This window comes from Aphelocoma coerulescens, chromosome 2, assembly GCF_041296385.1.
Source record: "Aphelocoma coerulescens isolate FSJ_1873_10779 chromosome 2, UR_Acoe_1.0, whole genome shotgun sequence".
Taxonomy (NCBI): Eukaryota; Metazoa; Chordata; class Aves; order Passeriformes; family Corvidae; genus Aphelocoma; species Aphelocoma coerulescens.
Genome location: NC_091015.1, coordinates 72,997,307 through 73,016,276, shown reverse-complemented (window position 1 = coordinate 73,016,276; position 18,970 = coordinate 72,997,307). Strand labels below are relative to the sequence as shown.

Sequence of the window (18,970 nt, the reverse complement as noted above, 5' to 3'; positions counted from 1 at the left end):
CAAGCCGTGCAGGCAGATCTCAGGGCACAGAGCAGCAGGTACACACCCACAAGCCCCTTTGAGAGCACTTGCTTTCCAAAGCAGGTGCTAAGGCCAACCTGCTGTGCACATTTGCCTTCCACAGTTGTGCCTAAGCCCAGAGTTGATATGAATTTTGCTGGCTCTGCCAGAGCTCACACTGATTCTTTCATTTCTGGGAGGCAATCACAGGCTGGCTTCAGCCCACAGGATTCCAGGGCCAGTAGCACCCAAGTCCCCATCCCTTTCTGGGAATGCACCCTGGCTCCCTCACATAGGAAACAAGGATGGCACAGCCAGACCTCAAGGGAAACATTAGACGCCTAAGATGCCACTGAGCCTGATGCCACAAGAAGAATACACGCATGAGGACAAAAAAAGACCGGCAAAGGTAAGGGCAAAGCTGCCACAAAAACAGACAGGGGTCACCTTGTCTCTGTTTCAGCAGGAGCAGGATGGAAAGCTCAGCTGCTGTGCAAAATCCAGCCAACCTGAACATCTTCCCTCACAAGCATGAGACATTTCACCCACCCACTCACCCATTTTCACATTAGACGTCAGTGATCAATAATGCCAGGCAGTGACACAAAGCAAATCTTTTATTCAGATCAATCTTTTAATCCCATCTTGCCCTTTAAAATAAATTAGCAAATAAACTTTTCCATGAACTGTGCTCTAAATCATGATGTGGTCACAGGACAAAAACGTCCCACCAAGAGAAAAAAATCAGGTTTTTTGGAACTTCTGTTGGTTCATTGATTTTTTTTTTCTCAAAACATTAAGATTCTGCAAAATTCTAATCTGACACAAAAATCAGAATGCAGTAAACAGCAGATTCTTTGCTCAATCACACATTAGCTAAATGTTGATAAAGCAATACCAATACTTTAACAAGGGAACTGCTTCTACAAAATCCTGATAAAAACATTCCTGGAAAACACTTTTAAAAAATGTTTTAGTTGGTTTTGATGTGTGGTACCAGTCTACTTTACTGGAGTAAGTGGATTTAAGAAAAAAGATCATAAAAAACCCTGACACAGCATTTTGCAGCAGGTTATCTCAATGCACAACAAGCGCTTAGGAATTAAGCCTCAAAACATCCCTGTAAGTCAAGGACTTTAGAAGCAGGGAAACTTGCATCAACAGTTAAGTCAGATGTCAAGATCATACAAGGACTCAGTCTTGACTCTTGCGGTGATCATATTACATCACAATATTTTGTAGAGAATGATTTATTATGACTGTGATAATTACTGTTCAGGTTTCCTATTAGAGTTATCTGCTGGAATGTAACCCCTCCATAAGATGGGATGGTTTTCAGTAGAACAGTCTGATTCACTACAAAGCTATTTCAGATTTAACCCATAACTGCAAGCTTTAAAACACTAACCCTGAATGGCTCCTCACTTATTTTGATACCAAAAAGGAAGTGCTGTGTCACTCTAGGACTACAAAGTAAGGCTGATGTAGCAATGAGCACCAGCTGCGTCATTAGAGAAGGACAACTCTACAGACCACAGGCTGTATGTCCCTTCTTTTACTCTAGATTGAGTTCCCCCTTCTGCCTTTTGTTTTTCTTTTACTTGGCTTTAAATTTTGGCTTAGCCAGTTACCAGACACCGATTCCCAAGGGACTTGTCTCGCCCTCATCACCAGCAGGTGTTACATTGAAGGATGTGAAGTACCTTTGCTGCCCAGCTCAGGCTGCAGTCCCTGCTCTGGGGATTGCCGGGGAAAGCCCCGCTCCCCCTTCCCCCTGCTGGGGCACAAGTCAGCGCCAGCACCTTGAGCAACCCCATGCCTGTTGTCTTCTACTTGCACCATCTCTCTCCATAACCAAGAGATGAAAAATCTCTCCTGCCAGCTGCCCACAGCGCCAGGCTATCAGGAAGCTGGTCCAACTCTTTAGTAGCTGCTTTTTGTCCCTCTCTCTAATCACAAGATTATTTGTTGATTAATAGTTGTGTATTTCTGTAAAAGAGAAAAAATGCCTCTCTGTGAAAAAGTTTAAATATATAAAAACACTTCATAAAAATATTTATTATAAAAATGAAATGCCCCATGAGCCTGTAAACGTTGCCTGTAAAATCTCCATTAACTGGAATAATTTGAAATACAGTCATTCAGGCTCTTCTCTGCCCTCTCTTGTAAGATTTTAAGATAGCCAACAGAAATGCCACTTGTCTTGTACTTCGATCCTCCTGCAACCCATTTTTCTTCTTATTTGTTTGTTTACAATACAACAGTTTGATTTCCCAACACTGGCAGTTTTCTTTGGAGGCATCATTTGTCTTTGCTTTTAATAGAGTTCAGCATGGCCTGATTCTGAGCCCTTCTTACAGAGTGGGTTTGAGGTCTGGTTGGTAACAGGAGCAACACCAGGATGCTTAGAATGTGCATGTGAAAATACACAGACCTGGGAACAAAAGCAGAAAGAGAATATTATATTTTTCTTGGGAATAACATTAATTGTGCAGCCCCAACATGCAGAACTTAGTGCTAAGGGATGAATGCAGAATTTATGAACCTGACCTAGAAAGCACAAAAGTACACCCTTGAATTTCACACAGTCTCAGAATATGGTGTCTGCTGGCATGGATGAAAATGCTGCTGTGGATGATAATGAGGCAAGGAAACCATCAGCAAACCCTAGAATCCAAAGTCTGACAGCTCAAATAAACCCATGTAATTCAACCCCAGACTTATTCAGCCCATCTCTCTTTTAATGATAGAGTATACAGGGCTACATTCTGAAGAAATACCCTTCACGCTTCAAAAAAATTTTAAAAAGTGACAGAAAGAAAAAAATTCAATCAAAGTGCTGAGATCTGAAATAAATCAAAGCACTTAGCTTTTAACTGAAGAAGGTCAGGTAATGATGTTTACAGAAGGCTTGCATTTTTGAAGGTAACTGCTCAGAGATATCTGCATTTGGTATGTTTCTAAACATCAAATATTTTTATTTCAAATAATTCAGTATACACAAGGTTTAAGAGAAATAAAAATTACTTAAACCAAATAGATGAGGTTCTGGCAGCTTGGGGAAGACAACATTTGGGAGCAGTATGGTCCAGCTGTTAAACATAGCAATGCACATTTCTGTGGTCTCATTTATACTTCTTACCATAGCTCTTAATATCCTTGTAAGATGCTTAAGACCACTGCTTGTGGTGTGAAGTGCTCCAAAAATTCATGCCCTAATCCAAAAGCATAACATTTCCTTGCTTACAAGTCTCTAAGTTTAAATGTTAACTATGTTCAAAGTCACCAGGGCAAAATTATTAAGAAATGAAGCTGAGAAAGATTTGGAGTAACTTTTACCTGGTAGGTTTTCTGTGTTGAAATCAAATGTTTTAAGAAACGGGAATAGAAAGTGTTGAAATTCAATCTCCTCCAAACTGACAGCAGCTATCTTGACTACCAGTTTTGTGTCTTTCATGTTGGAGGAGGGAATTGTCTTTCTTCTGAACCAAAAGCTATTACTCTCTATTGACAGTACAATGAAAGAAAAGTAAAGCAATGTACTCCAGTCTCCCTTTTCTAATTATTTTCTCAATTTCTCTATTTCAACTTGGTTTTATTAGAGCACATTCAATGTGCTCTGCAACACCAGTGTTTTCTTATTTTCAAGGAATCTGGGGAAGTACTCACTTTGTAAGAAAATAAGCATACTTTCACAATGAAAAGCATACTCATTTCAAGGAGCAGTGCTCTGCCAGGAGCCCTCCATGTCTCCTGCTGATCGATCACACCTCCTGAATGCAATGTGACTGAATGTTACACGCATTCAGTAGCTGGAAGCCTGGTCTTTGCTCAGCAACTCCTTCCTACTGCCAGCTCACGTTATTCTTAACCTCTTCAGCCTTGGTTACTGCTAATGGTTGAGAACCAGCTGTTTTGCAAATGGAAACTGAGTATATGAAAGGTCATGTAAGGACACAGAATGAGAAGAACAACCAAAGTGCTCAGCCTTGGCATTGTTATAATCTCATTATGTTACAGGAGTGCAAAAATCACCCCTTATACTTTAGCAAGCATCCTGTCTGAACTTTCAAATTTGATGAAATGCTAACTGCCTTTCCATGTGGTTTGGGTTATTTAACAAAAGTCTATGCCACCCTGGAGAATAAAGCCAAGGGGAGAGGACTTACTTGTAAAACTTAATGGTGGGCTCCACAGCCAGCATAACGAATGGTGCCACAGTGTAGCACACAGCCAGCTGAGTGACTGCCCAGGTAACAACATCGTAGGCTATCTTCAGAGGCACTGATGAGAGGAAGTAATGTCTGCAGTTGTTTCTTATCTGCAGGTCAGGGAAAAGTTAACAGAAAATTATATAAATTCATTTCTTAGGCAAAGTCACACGGACACGTTGCAGTGCATGACTCTCTGCTTACCATCAGCATTAGTATCACAGGAAGGTTTATGCACCAGTTACAAAGCACTGAGAGCAGGAATCCAGAAGTGTATGGACTGGCATACTCAAGATCTCATAGTCAACCAGTGGCAAACAGAGAAGTGGCCCCCCAGTTTACTCTGTCATGACCACAGGAGCAGACTGTCTCATTCTGGGTGTCTGGCACAATATTTTTTGGGAGGACTGGTTACCAGCAGTAAAACAAAGCTACTTTAAATGGACAAGTAAATGCTTATACCTACAAACGTGGGCTGTTCCCCAGAGATTTTAAGTTAGTTTCCCATCTGTGAAATCCTCATAAATGAGAGGCAAAGCACATGTTCAGCAGCCTGCTCTAACAATAGTGGTTAATAATGGTCACTAGTTTAATTCACCTTTCAGATTGGCCTGGTTATTGATCCATAGTCAAACTCCAAAAGACAATAGTGGTGCTTCCCAGCCCTGCACAAGTGGCTGGTTCAGCCTGAAAGATCAGCAGTGATAAATTTAACACTGAGACATGAACCCTGTTCTGTCTTTGGTGACTCTACACAAAATAAGGCCCATAAACACAGAGATCATTTTACTGCATCAATTGCATCCACATAAATTGTTCAAGTTCAAGTTTGGGCTGATGCTCAACCCACAGCAACTTCTTGTGTAAGACTGGGCCCAGAGTTAATTACAAGCCAGCATACAGGCAACACGACCCAGCAGAAGTCTGGAATCCAACGTGACCTTGAATCCCAAGCTAATTTGACTGCATGGACATAGCTGGTGGCACTCTTAACTGTGCATCCTCAATCAGCAGTTCCTCTGACAGCCAGGGACAGCAGTGCATCACGTCCAGAATTGGTGCTGGTTCTAACTGCTGGGTACTTTGCAATTAGCATCAATACAGAACACAATTTCAGCAAAAACCAAGCCTGCAAAGGAATGAAAGAGGGCTCACAGCAGGGACAAGCTGCTTGACCATGTGAGGGTGCAGCTGACAGCTGGATTGTGTCTAGCATGGGCCTTAGAGGAGAACAATGAAAGGTACATACTGCTCTGGCTGCGAGTGTGATAAGGATTCCAGTGAGAAACGTAAAATAATATCCAGGATAGATACCATGCCACAGGGCCGACAGGATAAATGTTAAAGCCGTAGGGTACCAGGGAGCTCTGTCATAGCAGACACTGCAAAAATGAAAACAAAACAGAAGAGGCTGAACAATGGCCACTGCACTTGAAATCCTTCTGTTTCTAAGGTCTTACTCTGTGTTCTTAGCAGTCTTATCATGGCTCAGTTACAGACTAGGGCATGAGGCACTCTCCCTCCATTTAAATGGAGGTTTAGATGGAATAAGGAAGCATGCTTATATGCAAATGAGTATCCAAAGAGTGCCCGTACAAATATTTCTGGTGCTCAAGGCATTTAAATAAATAATGGAATAAAGGGCAGGCAAGACTTCATTCACCTTTTCATCTCTATCTGGAATCATACATTACCCTTCCAAACTCTGAAGACAGATCAAGAGCAAGTTGAAAGACAAAGAGATGTGACCCCACCCTTCACTCCAGTGAACAGAGCTATTTTTAGGCACAGTTATCTGGCAGATGCTAGGAACAACAGGGAATGCCATAAACTATTGCAAAACAGGGGATTCCAGCTAACTTCAGCAGCAAAAAATCTTACTCCCAAGATGCAAGGATAACAGTTCAAGAAAACAACACCCAGTCTATTTGGCAATCTGAAGTTTAAATCAAATGCTGTGCTCCAAATAAACAAGTCAAGATAATGCATTTCTTACCAGGAATCATTTGAATAATGAAAAACAGTAGCCATTGACTTTTAAGATGTATAGATTTAACACCATTATAGCTACAATAACTACAATAAATCTGAGCCTGCATTTCAGACACATGTTGACTGTATGCTGAGCTTTAATCACACCAGAACGTGAAATGAGTAATGAGACACAGTCCAATCTATAAAATTTGGACATATGCTAGTATTTATAATATCTACCTTAACAGTCACAGTTTAAAATCAGATCATCTCAGTGCTACAAGTCTCTTCCCCATATCCTCAACAAGGACTCCCTGGGAAGCATCTTTGGGTAACTCCAAACCAGACTACACTGGGGCTCTGATGATTTTGACCTTATTTCTCACTGAATTTTGGGATCCCAGTGACACAGCAAGACTCACCTCTGCATGGGAAACATAACACAGGGAAGCAAAACAGTACAGGAAAGATAATAGAGGGATAAAACAAAATGCTATTACTTTCTATTATGGAAGACTTGAACAGTTCATTTATGACTTTGCTGCTCATATATAAAATAGGAGCATTTTACACTTGCAGCAATAAAACTTTACAGCACCAAATACCCTTGTATTGCACCAACTGCTACAGACACAGGAAACAAAGAAAGAACAAGAGGCTATACATTTATGAGAGCCACCAGTCAGCATTTTTCCAGGCCATGTAGAGCTTTTGGATCTCACAAGCACGTTACTGTTTCATTACTCTTACCGTTTCAGCCAGGCAGCTGTCTGAATGTTCCAGTTTTCAATGTACATTTTAAAACTTGTTGCAGTCTAAGAAAGAAGTTCACATGAAATGTTAGCAATGAAGCTTCTAAAATACCACTTGCATTTTAAATTAGTGAGGAGGTACATGGAAAATATTAATTCTAGAAGTTAACTTTTATGAAGACTGTGCCACAATCTATCATTACACTAATATGACTTGGGAGGGACATTAACTAGGCTGATGGCTCACCACTAACACTTGGCACTTGCTCCAAAATCTCACTTTGTTTCATATAATTAAATACAGTGTTTGGTTACTTTTCAAATGGGAAATGTGAGCAGCTTTCTTGTTTTACATGCTTGGCCTTCCTTTCAGTTCATAAACAGCTTTATTTCTGGAAGAGATAGCTTGCCACCCCTTATGCAATCTGGACTCCCCTACAGTACTACTAAAACAAAGTGTTATTACAAAAAAAAGACATTTGTTGTTGTTGTTGTTATTATTATTGTTGTTGTTGTTGTTATTATTATTACTATTTGGAGAAGGAAGGGGGAAGACTGAAAAACATGGGCAAAAAAAAATTAGGACTAAATTTAGAAGCCAATTCTCAGCTCACTGCTAAGCTTGAGAAACCAGAGTGGACTCCAGGATCCTGAGAGAACCACCCATATCCCCTCCTCTGAGTTCCCCGAGCTTTAGGGGACTGATGGACTCTGCTGTTCAGCATCGGTTCCCCTACTGCTGATCAAACTTCACCTCCCAAGTCCACCTTGGTTCCTCACCTGCTGGCAGAAACCGCCAAGGACACCCTCACCAAGCGGGGACATGATTCAGTGACACCACACTATTTTGCTGTATCAGCTGAAGGCAAGGGCACGCTGAAGAAATGGATTAAGGGCAAAGGCTTCCAAGGGGAATGTGCAGATATCTTTGAACTTCCATACAGAATCCTTAAAGCTAGCATTTAATCTTCTGCGTTTAAGGAGTTAAAATGATTAGCAATTCCCAATGCAGCACCACCACATTTTAATTGCATTACTGCACCAAGAGAAGCCAAGAAAAATACAGTTTCTCTTACAACTAATATTGTCACTCTCTTTTGGCCTCCTTTAAGTTCCCCTGTTACATTACCAAGAGAGGAGGTAGTTGCTGGCTGTCAAAACAAGCTGGCTGCCAAGGCTTTCAAGTCCCCCACGTGTGCTCAGCCCCGGTCACCTTTTAAGGCCCACACAACTCCTTCCATGTGCTTATCTTTACTACAGATCAGACAGTCACATTTAGCACTCAAGTTCCCAACTCTGATGTAAATTCACACATGCAGGTGGCTATACCTGCTGAACATATAGACTGTATCTGTACAATCACACTTCAACTCCCAGCCTTGCTGCTGGCACATAAAGTGATGGTTCAAGGCTTATCCAATGGCATGGTCTCTGTAGCTTCTCTTTCTCATTGCATGCATTATCAAATCAGACAGCACTCTATTTTATGCTCTTGGAAACAATTTCTGATCTCTGTTGCCCATGTGACCAGTAAAGGAAGTAAGTTTTGAAAGGCCATCAGTTCCACGGGTAGAGAGGAGCAAAGGCTCCTGTTTCCTTCATTTGGCTTGACTAAAGAGCACTGCCTGCATTTTACTTTACTTCTTCAAACAGAAGTTGCCTCAGCCCAAGTAAGAATCATCTCCTGCCCCATAACTGAATCAGATATAGATTCAAGATCTCAGAGTAGTATGTAGGGTGCTGCTGTCATCAAAAATTGTAAAGGATTTCTGGGCTGTGTATCCGTACTCATCAAGGAGAGATGTACACTGAAGATTAATTATGAGTAAAAAGGAAAAAGAGAAAGAATGTTGAAAAACAGGGAATGTATAATGATACTTCCAATTTTGGCATGTTCAATGAAGAATTACAGGGGCTCTTTCATTTTTGAGAAGAGCTATTACAGCACACTCAGTCACAGATTGTTCAGCAATAAAGCAGTCAACTTATTTTCATCTGTGATTACTTTTAAAATCATAACTAGAGAATTACAGAGGGAAGCTCCTCTATTTCTAAAGAAACCTTTAGAAAGCAGCCTCAGACATAAATATTTTCACATCTCACTGGCATTCACAAAATATTCTTCAGGGCAAACAAATTATATTGGCCATCTTTCACATTAAAGACACAAACATGAATAGTTTTCAAAAGGTTTATGGATCTTAAAAGTATACTGCAGTCACAAGGAAGGAGTGACAGATGTTTTGAGAAAGTCTGGCTTGCTACATGGTGCTCTAGATCAGCACCCATCTAAGTTCTGTGTGCCCTGTCAGCTCCCATTCAGGTTGCTTGCTTTGTACCTGTTATGTCTCCTACCCTCGCTTTTCTTCACGTACAAGAGGCAGTTCAGCCCTTGCACATGTCTGTGTGACTCATGGCAGCCTCTTTCACTACCACCACTCATCTCAACTGGGCTACAAAAGTGAAAGATTGTTAGAAGTAAATAAACAGAATACACCACAGATGGTGAAGAATCATAGCTGTGAACAATTTACTGACCCACTGAGCTCAGCCACGATCTACAGTAATTGACTGCTCATTTATTAGATATCTGATGTAATTATTTATTAGCTCTCACTAAACTGTTTAGAAATACAACCTGAATACAGAGCGTGAGGAAGCCTGTGAGACAGATGTATTTTATCTGTCCAACAGATAAAATACAAAACCTCTTCATGCTAAAGAGAAGCAGCCTGGTAGCATAGATTTATTTTCCTTTCAGTAAAGCCTCTACCCATTATCATGCTCATTTCTGTATAATTATGCCAATGCAGCCACTCCTTTATCTCACCTCAATGTTCCAGATATTCAAATTGGACAACAGGTCCCAGCGGAAAGTGCCTCTCTCATCAACTCCACTGAATCCATAACCAGCTGCATTGTTGACTGCATCTGCTGCAAAGTCAAAGCAAAACAGGTCAAAATCAGACTGCTGGAAGAGACATGTCTTCTTGCAAGTCAGTATGGCACTAAACAAACATTCAAACCAGCTTTGTAGGATTTAGCAACCTCTCTTTCTAGGAGAAGCTTCTTCTTTGCAAAGGGGCATTACTGTAAGGCTACACAAGAGTCATTTCCTCAAGAGGAAAGACTAGCTACTCCTTGTGCAGAAGAAATAAAATAATAAAATTACAATGACTGGAAATCACTTTTCCTATCATTTGGCCTTTATTATTCATCTGAGATAAATATTGCCATAAATGAAAGAGCATTTTCCTCAAAAGGGCACCTGGATGTCACAGCATTTTCCAGAATTAAAAAAAAACTTAGTATCTCAAAGATATGTTTACAATTTCTATTAAGGGTTCCAACATGGCTGTGTTAATTAAGACTGTCATTCAGAATTCTGCAGACAAAGCCTTTTGCTAATCCTATTTCTGAGTGTCTCACTGAAGTGCCTCACCATGTCTATGAAAAAAATACTGAGTAACTTCAGTTACACACTTGGCTACTTTAAAGCAAGTAAAAGCTTGGATAACAGTAGGCATTACACACCTCCCCTCCCAGAATGACTGGGACCTCATCACTGGGTCTCAAGATTCTGATTTCAGTGTGCCCCTGTTAGAAATACCTTCTTGAAGTACCAAGAAAACAGAAGGGAGGATTCATTATTGTCTCTGGATCACTAGTTGCAGCCAACACTGAGGATCATTGGAAGAAAAAGGGAAGTGCAAATACAGGTAAGGGTTTCCCTTCTGGGTCATTTACAAAATACAAGCCTGGTTTATGCTTTAAAAAGGTTGGCATTTCTTCCCCAAGAATGAAAACTGATTTTACTTTGTGAATGCTGTGAGTACAGGCACAAGCTCATGGAGAAGCCCTAATGCACAAAACTAGGGAGGGAACCTAATTATAAGCAACAAGAGTAACAATAAATAAACAAATGAGCAACCTCCTCTAACCTGAAACTTTTTGTTTTGTTTTCCACTTTCCTAAATGAGAGATTTTACTGATGGAAAGAAAGCTCTCCATGTTTTTAATTCTCTCCCTGATTAAAAAACCCCCAAGCAATAAAAAATAACCCTGCCTGAAGTTGGCCCACAGGATCCTGCCCAATCTCAGACACTGGAGCTGTGCATAACCATCACCCCAGAGCAGTGGACTCCTGGACTTGCTCCTCCTTGCTCCAAGGGTTGCAGGGACCAACTAACTGGTGTTTCTTTGCCAAAAACAAGAAACCAGGAATCATGGGATGAGCAATAATTATATAGCAAACCCCTTGGCCTTTTTCTTCCCAGGCTGCTGTCTGCAGAGCAAGGTGTGAAGCACAGAAAGATCACAACTGTGCACCCTCAAACTGCTCATAAAACCCAAATCTCCACAAGCTCCACAGGGGTTCAATTCCCTGCAGATTTGAACAGCTCTGGCTGTGTATGGCTTTCACAGCTCCTTGGAAGGAGGCACTGTGACCCAAAGTGGTTTCACTGACAGCTCGGAGCTAGGTTTGCAGTCGTGTTCCCAGGACTACCGCTAATGCAGCGAGAAGCTGAACTTTCTTTCCATGGATCTGGAGGAATCCCAGCGCAGCTCCCACACAATAGTGTGCCTGTCCTGTCCTGGGGACAGGAAGCATTTATCGGCTGTTTCAGCAGGCGCTTTTGTAATGCTCTGGGCCATGCCACCGGGAGCAAAACTGGGAAAGGATAAAGTGCCTGCTGTTCTGCAGCCTGTGTTTGGGATGTGAACAGTGGAGACCTCACCCTCCACTATGCAATGCATACTTCTCCCCAAACGCCTCATTTGTAAGACATCTCTGCAGCCTCTACAGCTTGGTCTTGTCACAAATGCAAATTCAGGTTATCTCTTTAATAATGGACTTCCAGTTAACTATAATGCCAGAAAAAACAGAGGCAACAATTTAAAACTGGATCCCACAAAAATAAGTTTTTGAGCAAGCCATTCTTTATCTCAAAGCCTTTCCCATCCCACACATGCCAGTCCTGATTGCCTTCCCTGGATCTGACAGTTTTATTCCCAGCAGTTTAATCATAGGCTTGCAATGAATCTCCCTGGCTATTTCCATCCCATCTCAGTGACACCCTGCTCAGCTTCAGGTATATGCATTGCTTGCTGGACTTCCAGGATCTCCCCTACACACAATGTCTTGTCATACCAGCAAAAAAATCCAGGATATTTTCAGCCTTGCCTAAAGGACTTGACTCCTCACACACAGATATGAAAGGTGACTTGTAAAAGGAAGAAGGTAAAATGCAATAAGATTATTTTGACCACCAGTCTAGCTGGCTCCTAAAAAAATCTGCTTCTCTCTTTAGTGAGCCCTCTTCCTTCTCCTCTCCTTTTTCCTTGCAGAGATTTTGGTCCTAACATTTCCTTTGCTCCCCATGGTTCTCCAACCTCTTCTCTGGGCTGCTCAAAGCCAAGGTGCATACAGGACCCCACAGTGCTTTAGAGGCAAAGCCTGGCATCAGCCCCCAAACAAGCACAGGGTCCACTGCCTAAAGGAACACATCTCCCACAAGAACTCCAGGTCTAGGCACAATTTTATTTCCCCCCCAACCCTGGGTTTCAGGTCCCCTCTCCCATTTAGGAACTTATTTGCTACACACAAAAGTACATGATGTAGCCAGCCTTACCCAACGTCCATGCAAAATAATACTTTGGTTTTGCTGCCTGTGTTACAACATACAGGTAACCAAGTCTTGAGAAGAAGGGAGTTTTATCAAGAAACTCGTTATCAATAATATATGCCATAGGAAAGTTCTTGGTAAGCGTCAAGAATAAAATGAGAGATACTAGTGTGATACACAGCTTGTACATCACTGCTCCCTGAAAAACACAAACAATGAAACATTCATTAGAAACATTTGCTTAAGGGGAAGAACAAGCCAGCGCTCATGACATACACAAACAATGGGCTTCAAGAATCATTAAAGTTACTCGTGACAAAGTTGATACTAATTGATTTAGAAGAGGTGACCAAGAAAAGGCCAGAGTCACAGCTTTAGTTTAGTTTGGTTTACTGAACTACCTATAGATAGGAAGGACAACCACAAGTCAAAATCAGTGATGAACTTCATGGCAGACTCCACATCAGTGTGCAGAGATTCTAAAATGAGAAAGGAAACAAACAAGCCCTACAGTGGAAAGCAGAAATCATCTCTATTTTTACTGTCATCTCCTGGAACTAAGGACTGAGTTCCTCCTGGAAGCCAAAAGCATTGATATTCAGTGCAACAGCAGGACTTACTACCCAGCTACCTACCACCCAGAGGTCTTGCTAAAAATCACTTGTCCAAAAAGCGTCATATTGTCCAGCACAATTGTACCGCTGATACAGGGTATGTGATCTGCCCCAGCATTTTCTGTTCCAGCTCCCAAGCTTCCTGTACACCATTATGGACAATCACAGCAGTAGCTCAAAGCTTGTTTGCAAATACACACCGTGAGTAAACCCTTCTTGATACAGTCATAATTAAAAAGTAATCTGGCACTTGAATACCATATAAAAACTGACTCGTTCTCAAAAGGCTATAGAAATGCAACATACTATTAAAACAGCCATGTATTTTTTGACACTTTTGATTTTTGATCTTTTTTTTATATTCTCCAAATTCTGGAATAAAGTAACGTGAAATTGGTTTTTTATGCCAATTTTAATACTCTCTCCTAACTTGCATCCTCCACAATATAGGCCTTATTCTGACCTCAGTCAGACTAATGTAAATCAGAAGTAACACCACTAGAGTCAGTAGAAAGACAACTGTGTGCAACAGGAATACATAAGCACATGCTCAACTTCAGAGGAGACATTCTGCACACATTCACAAAGCTACACATTCAGTGTCACCTTAAGCACAGAAAGAGAGAGAAATCTGGATCTCATAATACGCTATCCTGCTTTACAAGAAGGCCATTTTATAAGAAGGTTGTGAGTAGTATTTTAAAAATATAAAACAAAATTAGTGTTAAAAGTATGTGAAAAGTATCTTGAGTCATCTTAAAGTGTGTGAGATACTCGTGAGATACTTGTACTTGTGAGATATTCATGTACTTCTAACACCTCCTGCACTACAGGGGAGATTTGACTTTTTTGTTTTTTTCTGTCATTTCCTTTTCTGTCTGGAGCTGAACCACAACTTGTCATTGTCAGAACCTGCAGACCATTCCCATCGCTGCACAAAGGACACACATTAACAACTGACCCATTTTGCATGCCAAACCTGTTTGGGGAATACACTAGCCCCTTCACCCCTGACCTTGTGATAAAAACAGCAGCCACTCACAGAGAAAACTCAGTGTAACTGAGGGCAAGATAACCCAAAAGTGGTTTTTCTTCTTAGCTTTTAATTATGAAAATCATGTACAAAGCTGTACTTTCCTGCCCTCTGCAATCAATCTTTGTCATTTGAAAACTTACAGTTGGAGAAGGATCAGGAAGTCTGTCATAACCCTTCTGCTTCCAGTTCACTTCTAACAGTTTCATGTGCACATGCCTCCCTTCAATGAAGGCGATATAATCCTTGTAATTGCTGCAAGGCCCTGCTATGATGCTCATAAAATTGAGGAGATAACTTAAATACTCCAGCAAAGAAGGTCTTGACCTGTGAAAAATCAGCCACACACAACAGAACAAACAAAAAAAACCAAAACAAGGTGAAACACAGCAAAGGCTTTCACCAATGTTTTTTGTTGCACTGTCTGCCTCAGTCCCCACCTCTCTCCTATCCCTTTCACCGCAGCTGAAAACACTCTAGATCTGTTCTGGGGAAGATGAAACACAGCCTATCATATTCTGGTGATATCTGGTAGATGGCACTCAGAACAAATGTAACATGGAAGTGCTTAAGCTACAGGTGAACCAATGCTAATGATTTGAAAAGTTGTAATCTTAGAAGCTTTTCAGCTACAAAGAGTAATAAATTTGTCCATTTTGGACAGGTCAGAAGTACCAGGAGTGAGAAGCTGGTAATTGGTTTTGGACATCTGTCCAAGATGGCAGGGACCATTCTGCCTTGTTAAACAAACTGCAGGGCAGGGAGTCTCTATAACCAGGGCTCTCAGTCCTGGGAGGAGCTCTCACCCACCCTTCAGTCCTGCCTTTAGAAAAATGGGAAGTGTCACATGAGACATACAGGAAGAGAATGAAGAAGCACTCTGTCCTGCTGTTCAAATAAAGGAAGTAATTGCCTGTATTGCATCATGAACAGGAAAAGGAACTAGGGAGGAAAAAAACCACATGAATTGAAAGACGGCTGAAGACGAAAGTCAAAGAAAGTCTGTCACATTAATTTTTTTCCATTTTGCAAGTGCATATCCCACCAATTCCTCCTGGGTTTGTACATTGAATGTAAAATGAAGAAGATCCACTGTCCTTGCTACAGATCAGTAGGATGGAAAAAAGGAAGATGTAAAGGCCTTTCACCACCAGTGTAATTTGTAAATTGTTAGGCTTGGGGGTTTTATGTGGCAGAAAATGCCAACATCCAAACTGTGCACTGTGTTCTGCACTGCATTACTGAGTGCTCTCTACAAACATCCTAATTGCCACCATTCAAGTAAACATGGAGCCCTCAGATGAGAACACAAACTTGGGCACAGTGCTTGAGGGCTCTCCTGCCCAAGACACAGATGGACATGCTTAAACCAAAACACACTTAAAATTCTTTAAGACTAAAACAAATTTCTAGCAGAAAAACTAAGCAACAGTTAAACATTTTCTGTTGCCTACTCCTATTCTGAAGTGGAATTAGTTTGAATAAACAGTAAGATTAGCAAGGATTTTCTGCATTCACCCTACTGGTTATTGTAGATGTTAGTGCCTGAATGGTATGTTCTCTGGTGAAAGCTTTTCACAGAAAGATGCAGCAAACAATTTGGGGTAAGGGTCATCTTTCTGTCCTGCAAAATCAGGTCCATGATTTGGGCTTCCTAGCTCTACAGTAAGATTAAAAATAAAGTCATTAGTTTCAACTTGGATTCTGCACATGGCTGGGTGGGGAGACATGAGCAATGCACGAAGGAATGTACAGAGGATGAGTGAGAAACAAAAACAGACCAAGAACAGGAGGGAAGACAAAAGGCTGTATTACCAAAGGGGATTTAAAAGTCTTCAGTTATGACTTGTCTGCCACTGACACTTAGGTTATTGGCATCTGCTTTTCTATTATGAACTCATTTACTGTACAAGAAAAAACCCAAGCCTGTTTGGTGAGAATTTGACTAGAATTAAGGGCCAAGTGCAGTTAAAAATTATGCTGTGAGCTTTAAAAATAGACACTACGGGGTCACAGCAGAGTTATACAAGGCTACCTACAAGATTTTTGCTTTTCAAGAAATGACTCCCTTACTTTCATAGGCAGATTTTCTGATGGCAGAATCTTCTACCTTGAAAACGAAGGAAATAATTCCCTTGGCCTTAAACAAACATGTCATGATAAAAGTAGTTACAGTTCTAAGAGTAGTTCTGTAACACTAACTCTTCATTTAAAACAAAAAAAACCCAACAAATTCACCTCCCTGTTGCACTTGTATTGAGAGACAAACTAGAAAAAAAATGGTGCTCAAAGAGATGCCGTCTCCATATGAAAAATGAGAAGACTAGTTACATAACAGGAAGAGCTAGGAGTATTACCATTATGGAGGGAGACCAAAAAAAATAAAATCCAGCATTCAAAAATGATGGCAAAGAAAAGCAGCACTTGAAGTGTCAGAGTCAAAGCAAAATGGATTTTTACTATGCAGTAGATTCTATGCAGTAGATTGCTTGATGGGAGGAGTATATACTTGGAAAAATAACATGTGGCAGATTAGATTAAGATGACAGCCAACAAGTCCATATAGTATAGTCTTAGCCTGAATTTAAGAGTTAATTCAGCAAAGACTTGTTATGTTGCATGTGGAGTATGTATTTAAGTCAATGAGACATTGTCAAGTACTTCAGTGCTTTACTGACCAGCATAGGGTGATAAAAGCAGAAGTCCTGAATTGAAGAAATAAGGAGTATAAGAGAGAAGGTATGTTTGTATAAGGAGGGCAATGAGAAACAAAACCGCTCAAGCAAATAGAAAAAGCAGGCGAGACTTTTGACCTATCATGGACTGGAAAGCAGCAAGAAACATTTTCATGGCCGGGCCACTATGTTGTCCCTGACAATGCAATGGAAAAAAAAAAAAACAACAAAATAAAGCAACATTAATACTCAACTCCTTTGGAAGAAATTAGACACAAATCACTAAGACAATCACATCCTTACTTTACAGCAAGCCGATTTTGCTCAGCAGTGAGTTCTTCAGCTTGTCGCCCTATTCCTGGAAAGAAAAGTCACATTAGATCTTCCAAACAGACAAACAGTAAAAGCTATTGCCATAACCTTATACTTGCACCCCACAAATTAATTTCTAAGGCCATAATTTCAAAATTTCTTTGTCACAGGTGGTTGTAATACAGCTCAATCCCTAACTTTTATGTCAAGTTCTACTCTCTTTACCCGGTTCCTTACATCATTCCCCCTTTCTCACCCTGGCTACACTATCAGAAAGAGCAGCCATAGCATTCCCACACACAATGGAAGTGGCAATACCATCAACTGGAAGCAACCCCCAGCCTCTACAAACTGTCCTGGGCTGGAAAAATCTCTGTTGCCAGAAGCCGCTGGCTCATTTAAGCACAAGACTCCCGCTGGCTCCTTGGTGAGAAATGGAGCATTTCACAGCAGGAAGAGTGGGCAGGGGAAGGGAAACAGGCGCTCAGGGAACAGAAGCTCCACTGGCGTGAATGAGCAGCCCAGATGCCTGCTGCTGGAGCAAGCCTAAACATACACGTCAGTAATAATCTGGAGTTGTGCATGGTCCAGACTGGAAGGGTGACCTCCTGTTGAGTGCACAAGACCTTTGGGGCCAGAGGTAGAGCACAGACTCAATGTCCCAGGAAAATGATGGAAAAATCTTGTGTCATGGCCGGTGGTAAAGAGATGTTGCTTATAGCACATACCTCAAAACCTTCGCCCTAAAGCTTTAGCTGCACATACTGCAGGGACTCCCACTGGCTTCAGCAGCACAACACAGGATAAGTCACGGCACCCGATGCGGAGCATGCATGTGCACAGTTCCGTGCGCACAGCTCCGAAAGATCAGGGGCTTGGCACCAACTGACACTACTCTTCTACACGTACTGGCCATAATTACCAATACACACACAGGACACACTTCCTACGACTGCTGATAAGCTGCTCGTTTCCATTCTCTCTCCACTGTTTCAGTTTGTAAATACTGGGAGGGCCTGAGTTTCAGAGAAACAATTAAGCACTTAATTACTTATAGGAGTGGGTATTTTGTTTGTCTGTTTCCATTTATGGACAGCTGTGTTAAATTTTTACAAATAGAAATTTGTCACTGATGCTTGAACTGCAAGTTGCCTTCATTTGATCTACTGCTCCATATACAGATGTTCACAATGTAACGAGCCTTCTCCACCATCATTAATCTGTAGGATTTCTGGTCTGTTTAAAACGCTCCTGCCTCTGCTGTTGTCTTTTTCCTTTCTGTCTGTTCATTCACCTCCAACATCCTAGGTGTGTACCTAGGCTGCACACTGCTGTGGCATTGCAGCAATACCTGAGCTGACTCAACTTACAGAAGCAGAGAAGCCTCAGCAACGTGAATGCCACCAACAAGGTCAATTAGCCAAGCTTCCAGCTGTACCTGTTACAGCCAGATAAAAGCATTAGATTCACTTGTGCAAACCTGGCTTGCAAACAGTGCCAGACCCCTGTGTGGCCATCAGTTAAATCCTTGCTCACAAGTCTTTAGCATAACACTACTCACTCACCCACAGCTTGTAAGGCAATGGGCCTCAGACCATCAGAAATTTGCACTGCAACATCAGTGGGCACAAGCAATAATGCCACTGATGACAACTGACATTTCCAGCCTTTGCACTGTACAAGACACAGGCATTTTACTGGGAAATAATAGTGCTCTTTGTCACAGCACAGCACAAGACTGAAGACAATGTTATTTTGCTTGCAACTGTGCT

General features: G+C 41.3%; 1 protein-coding gene across 2 annotated transcripts in view; it reads right to left on the bottom strand.

The window, feature by feature from the left end:
• Positions 1–599: 599 nt before the first annotated feature.
• MBOAT1 (membrane bound O-acyltransferase domain containing 1) overlaps positions 600–18,970 on the bottom strand; it is a 56,040-nt gene continuing 37,669 nt past the window's right edge. The window contains exons 6-13 of one of the 2 annotated variants that reach the window (XM_069007997.1): positions 17,190–17,244; positions 14,355–14,538; positions 12,571–12,763; positions 9,768–9,871; positions 6,936–7,000; positions 5,461–5,593; positions 4,170–4,321; positions 600–2,434 (exon numbers count right to left, since the gene is read on the bottom strand). In XM_069007997.1, the coding sequence (XP_068864098.1) occupies positions 2,302–2,434; positions 4,170–4,321; positions 5,461–5,593; positions 6,936–7,000; positions 9,768–9,871; positions 12,571–12,763; positions 14,355–14,538; positions 17,190–17,244 (1,019 nt within the window). In that variant the 3' untranslated portion in view covers positions 600–2,301. The remainder of the gene's footprint in view (positions 2,435–4,169; positions 4,322–5,460; positions 5,594–6,935; positions 7,001–9,767; positions 9,872–12,570; positions 12,764–14,354; positions 14,539–17,189; positions 17,245–18,970) is intronic. The other variant, XM_069007998.1, reaches the window with a different exon arrangement.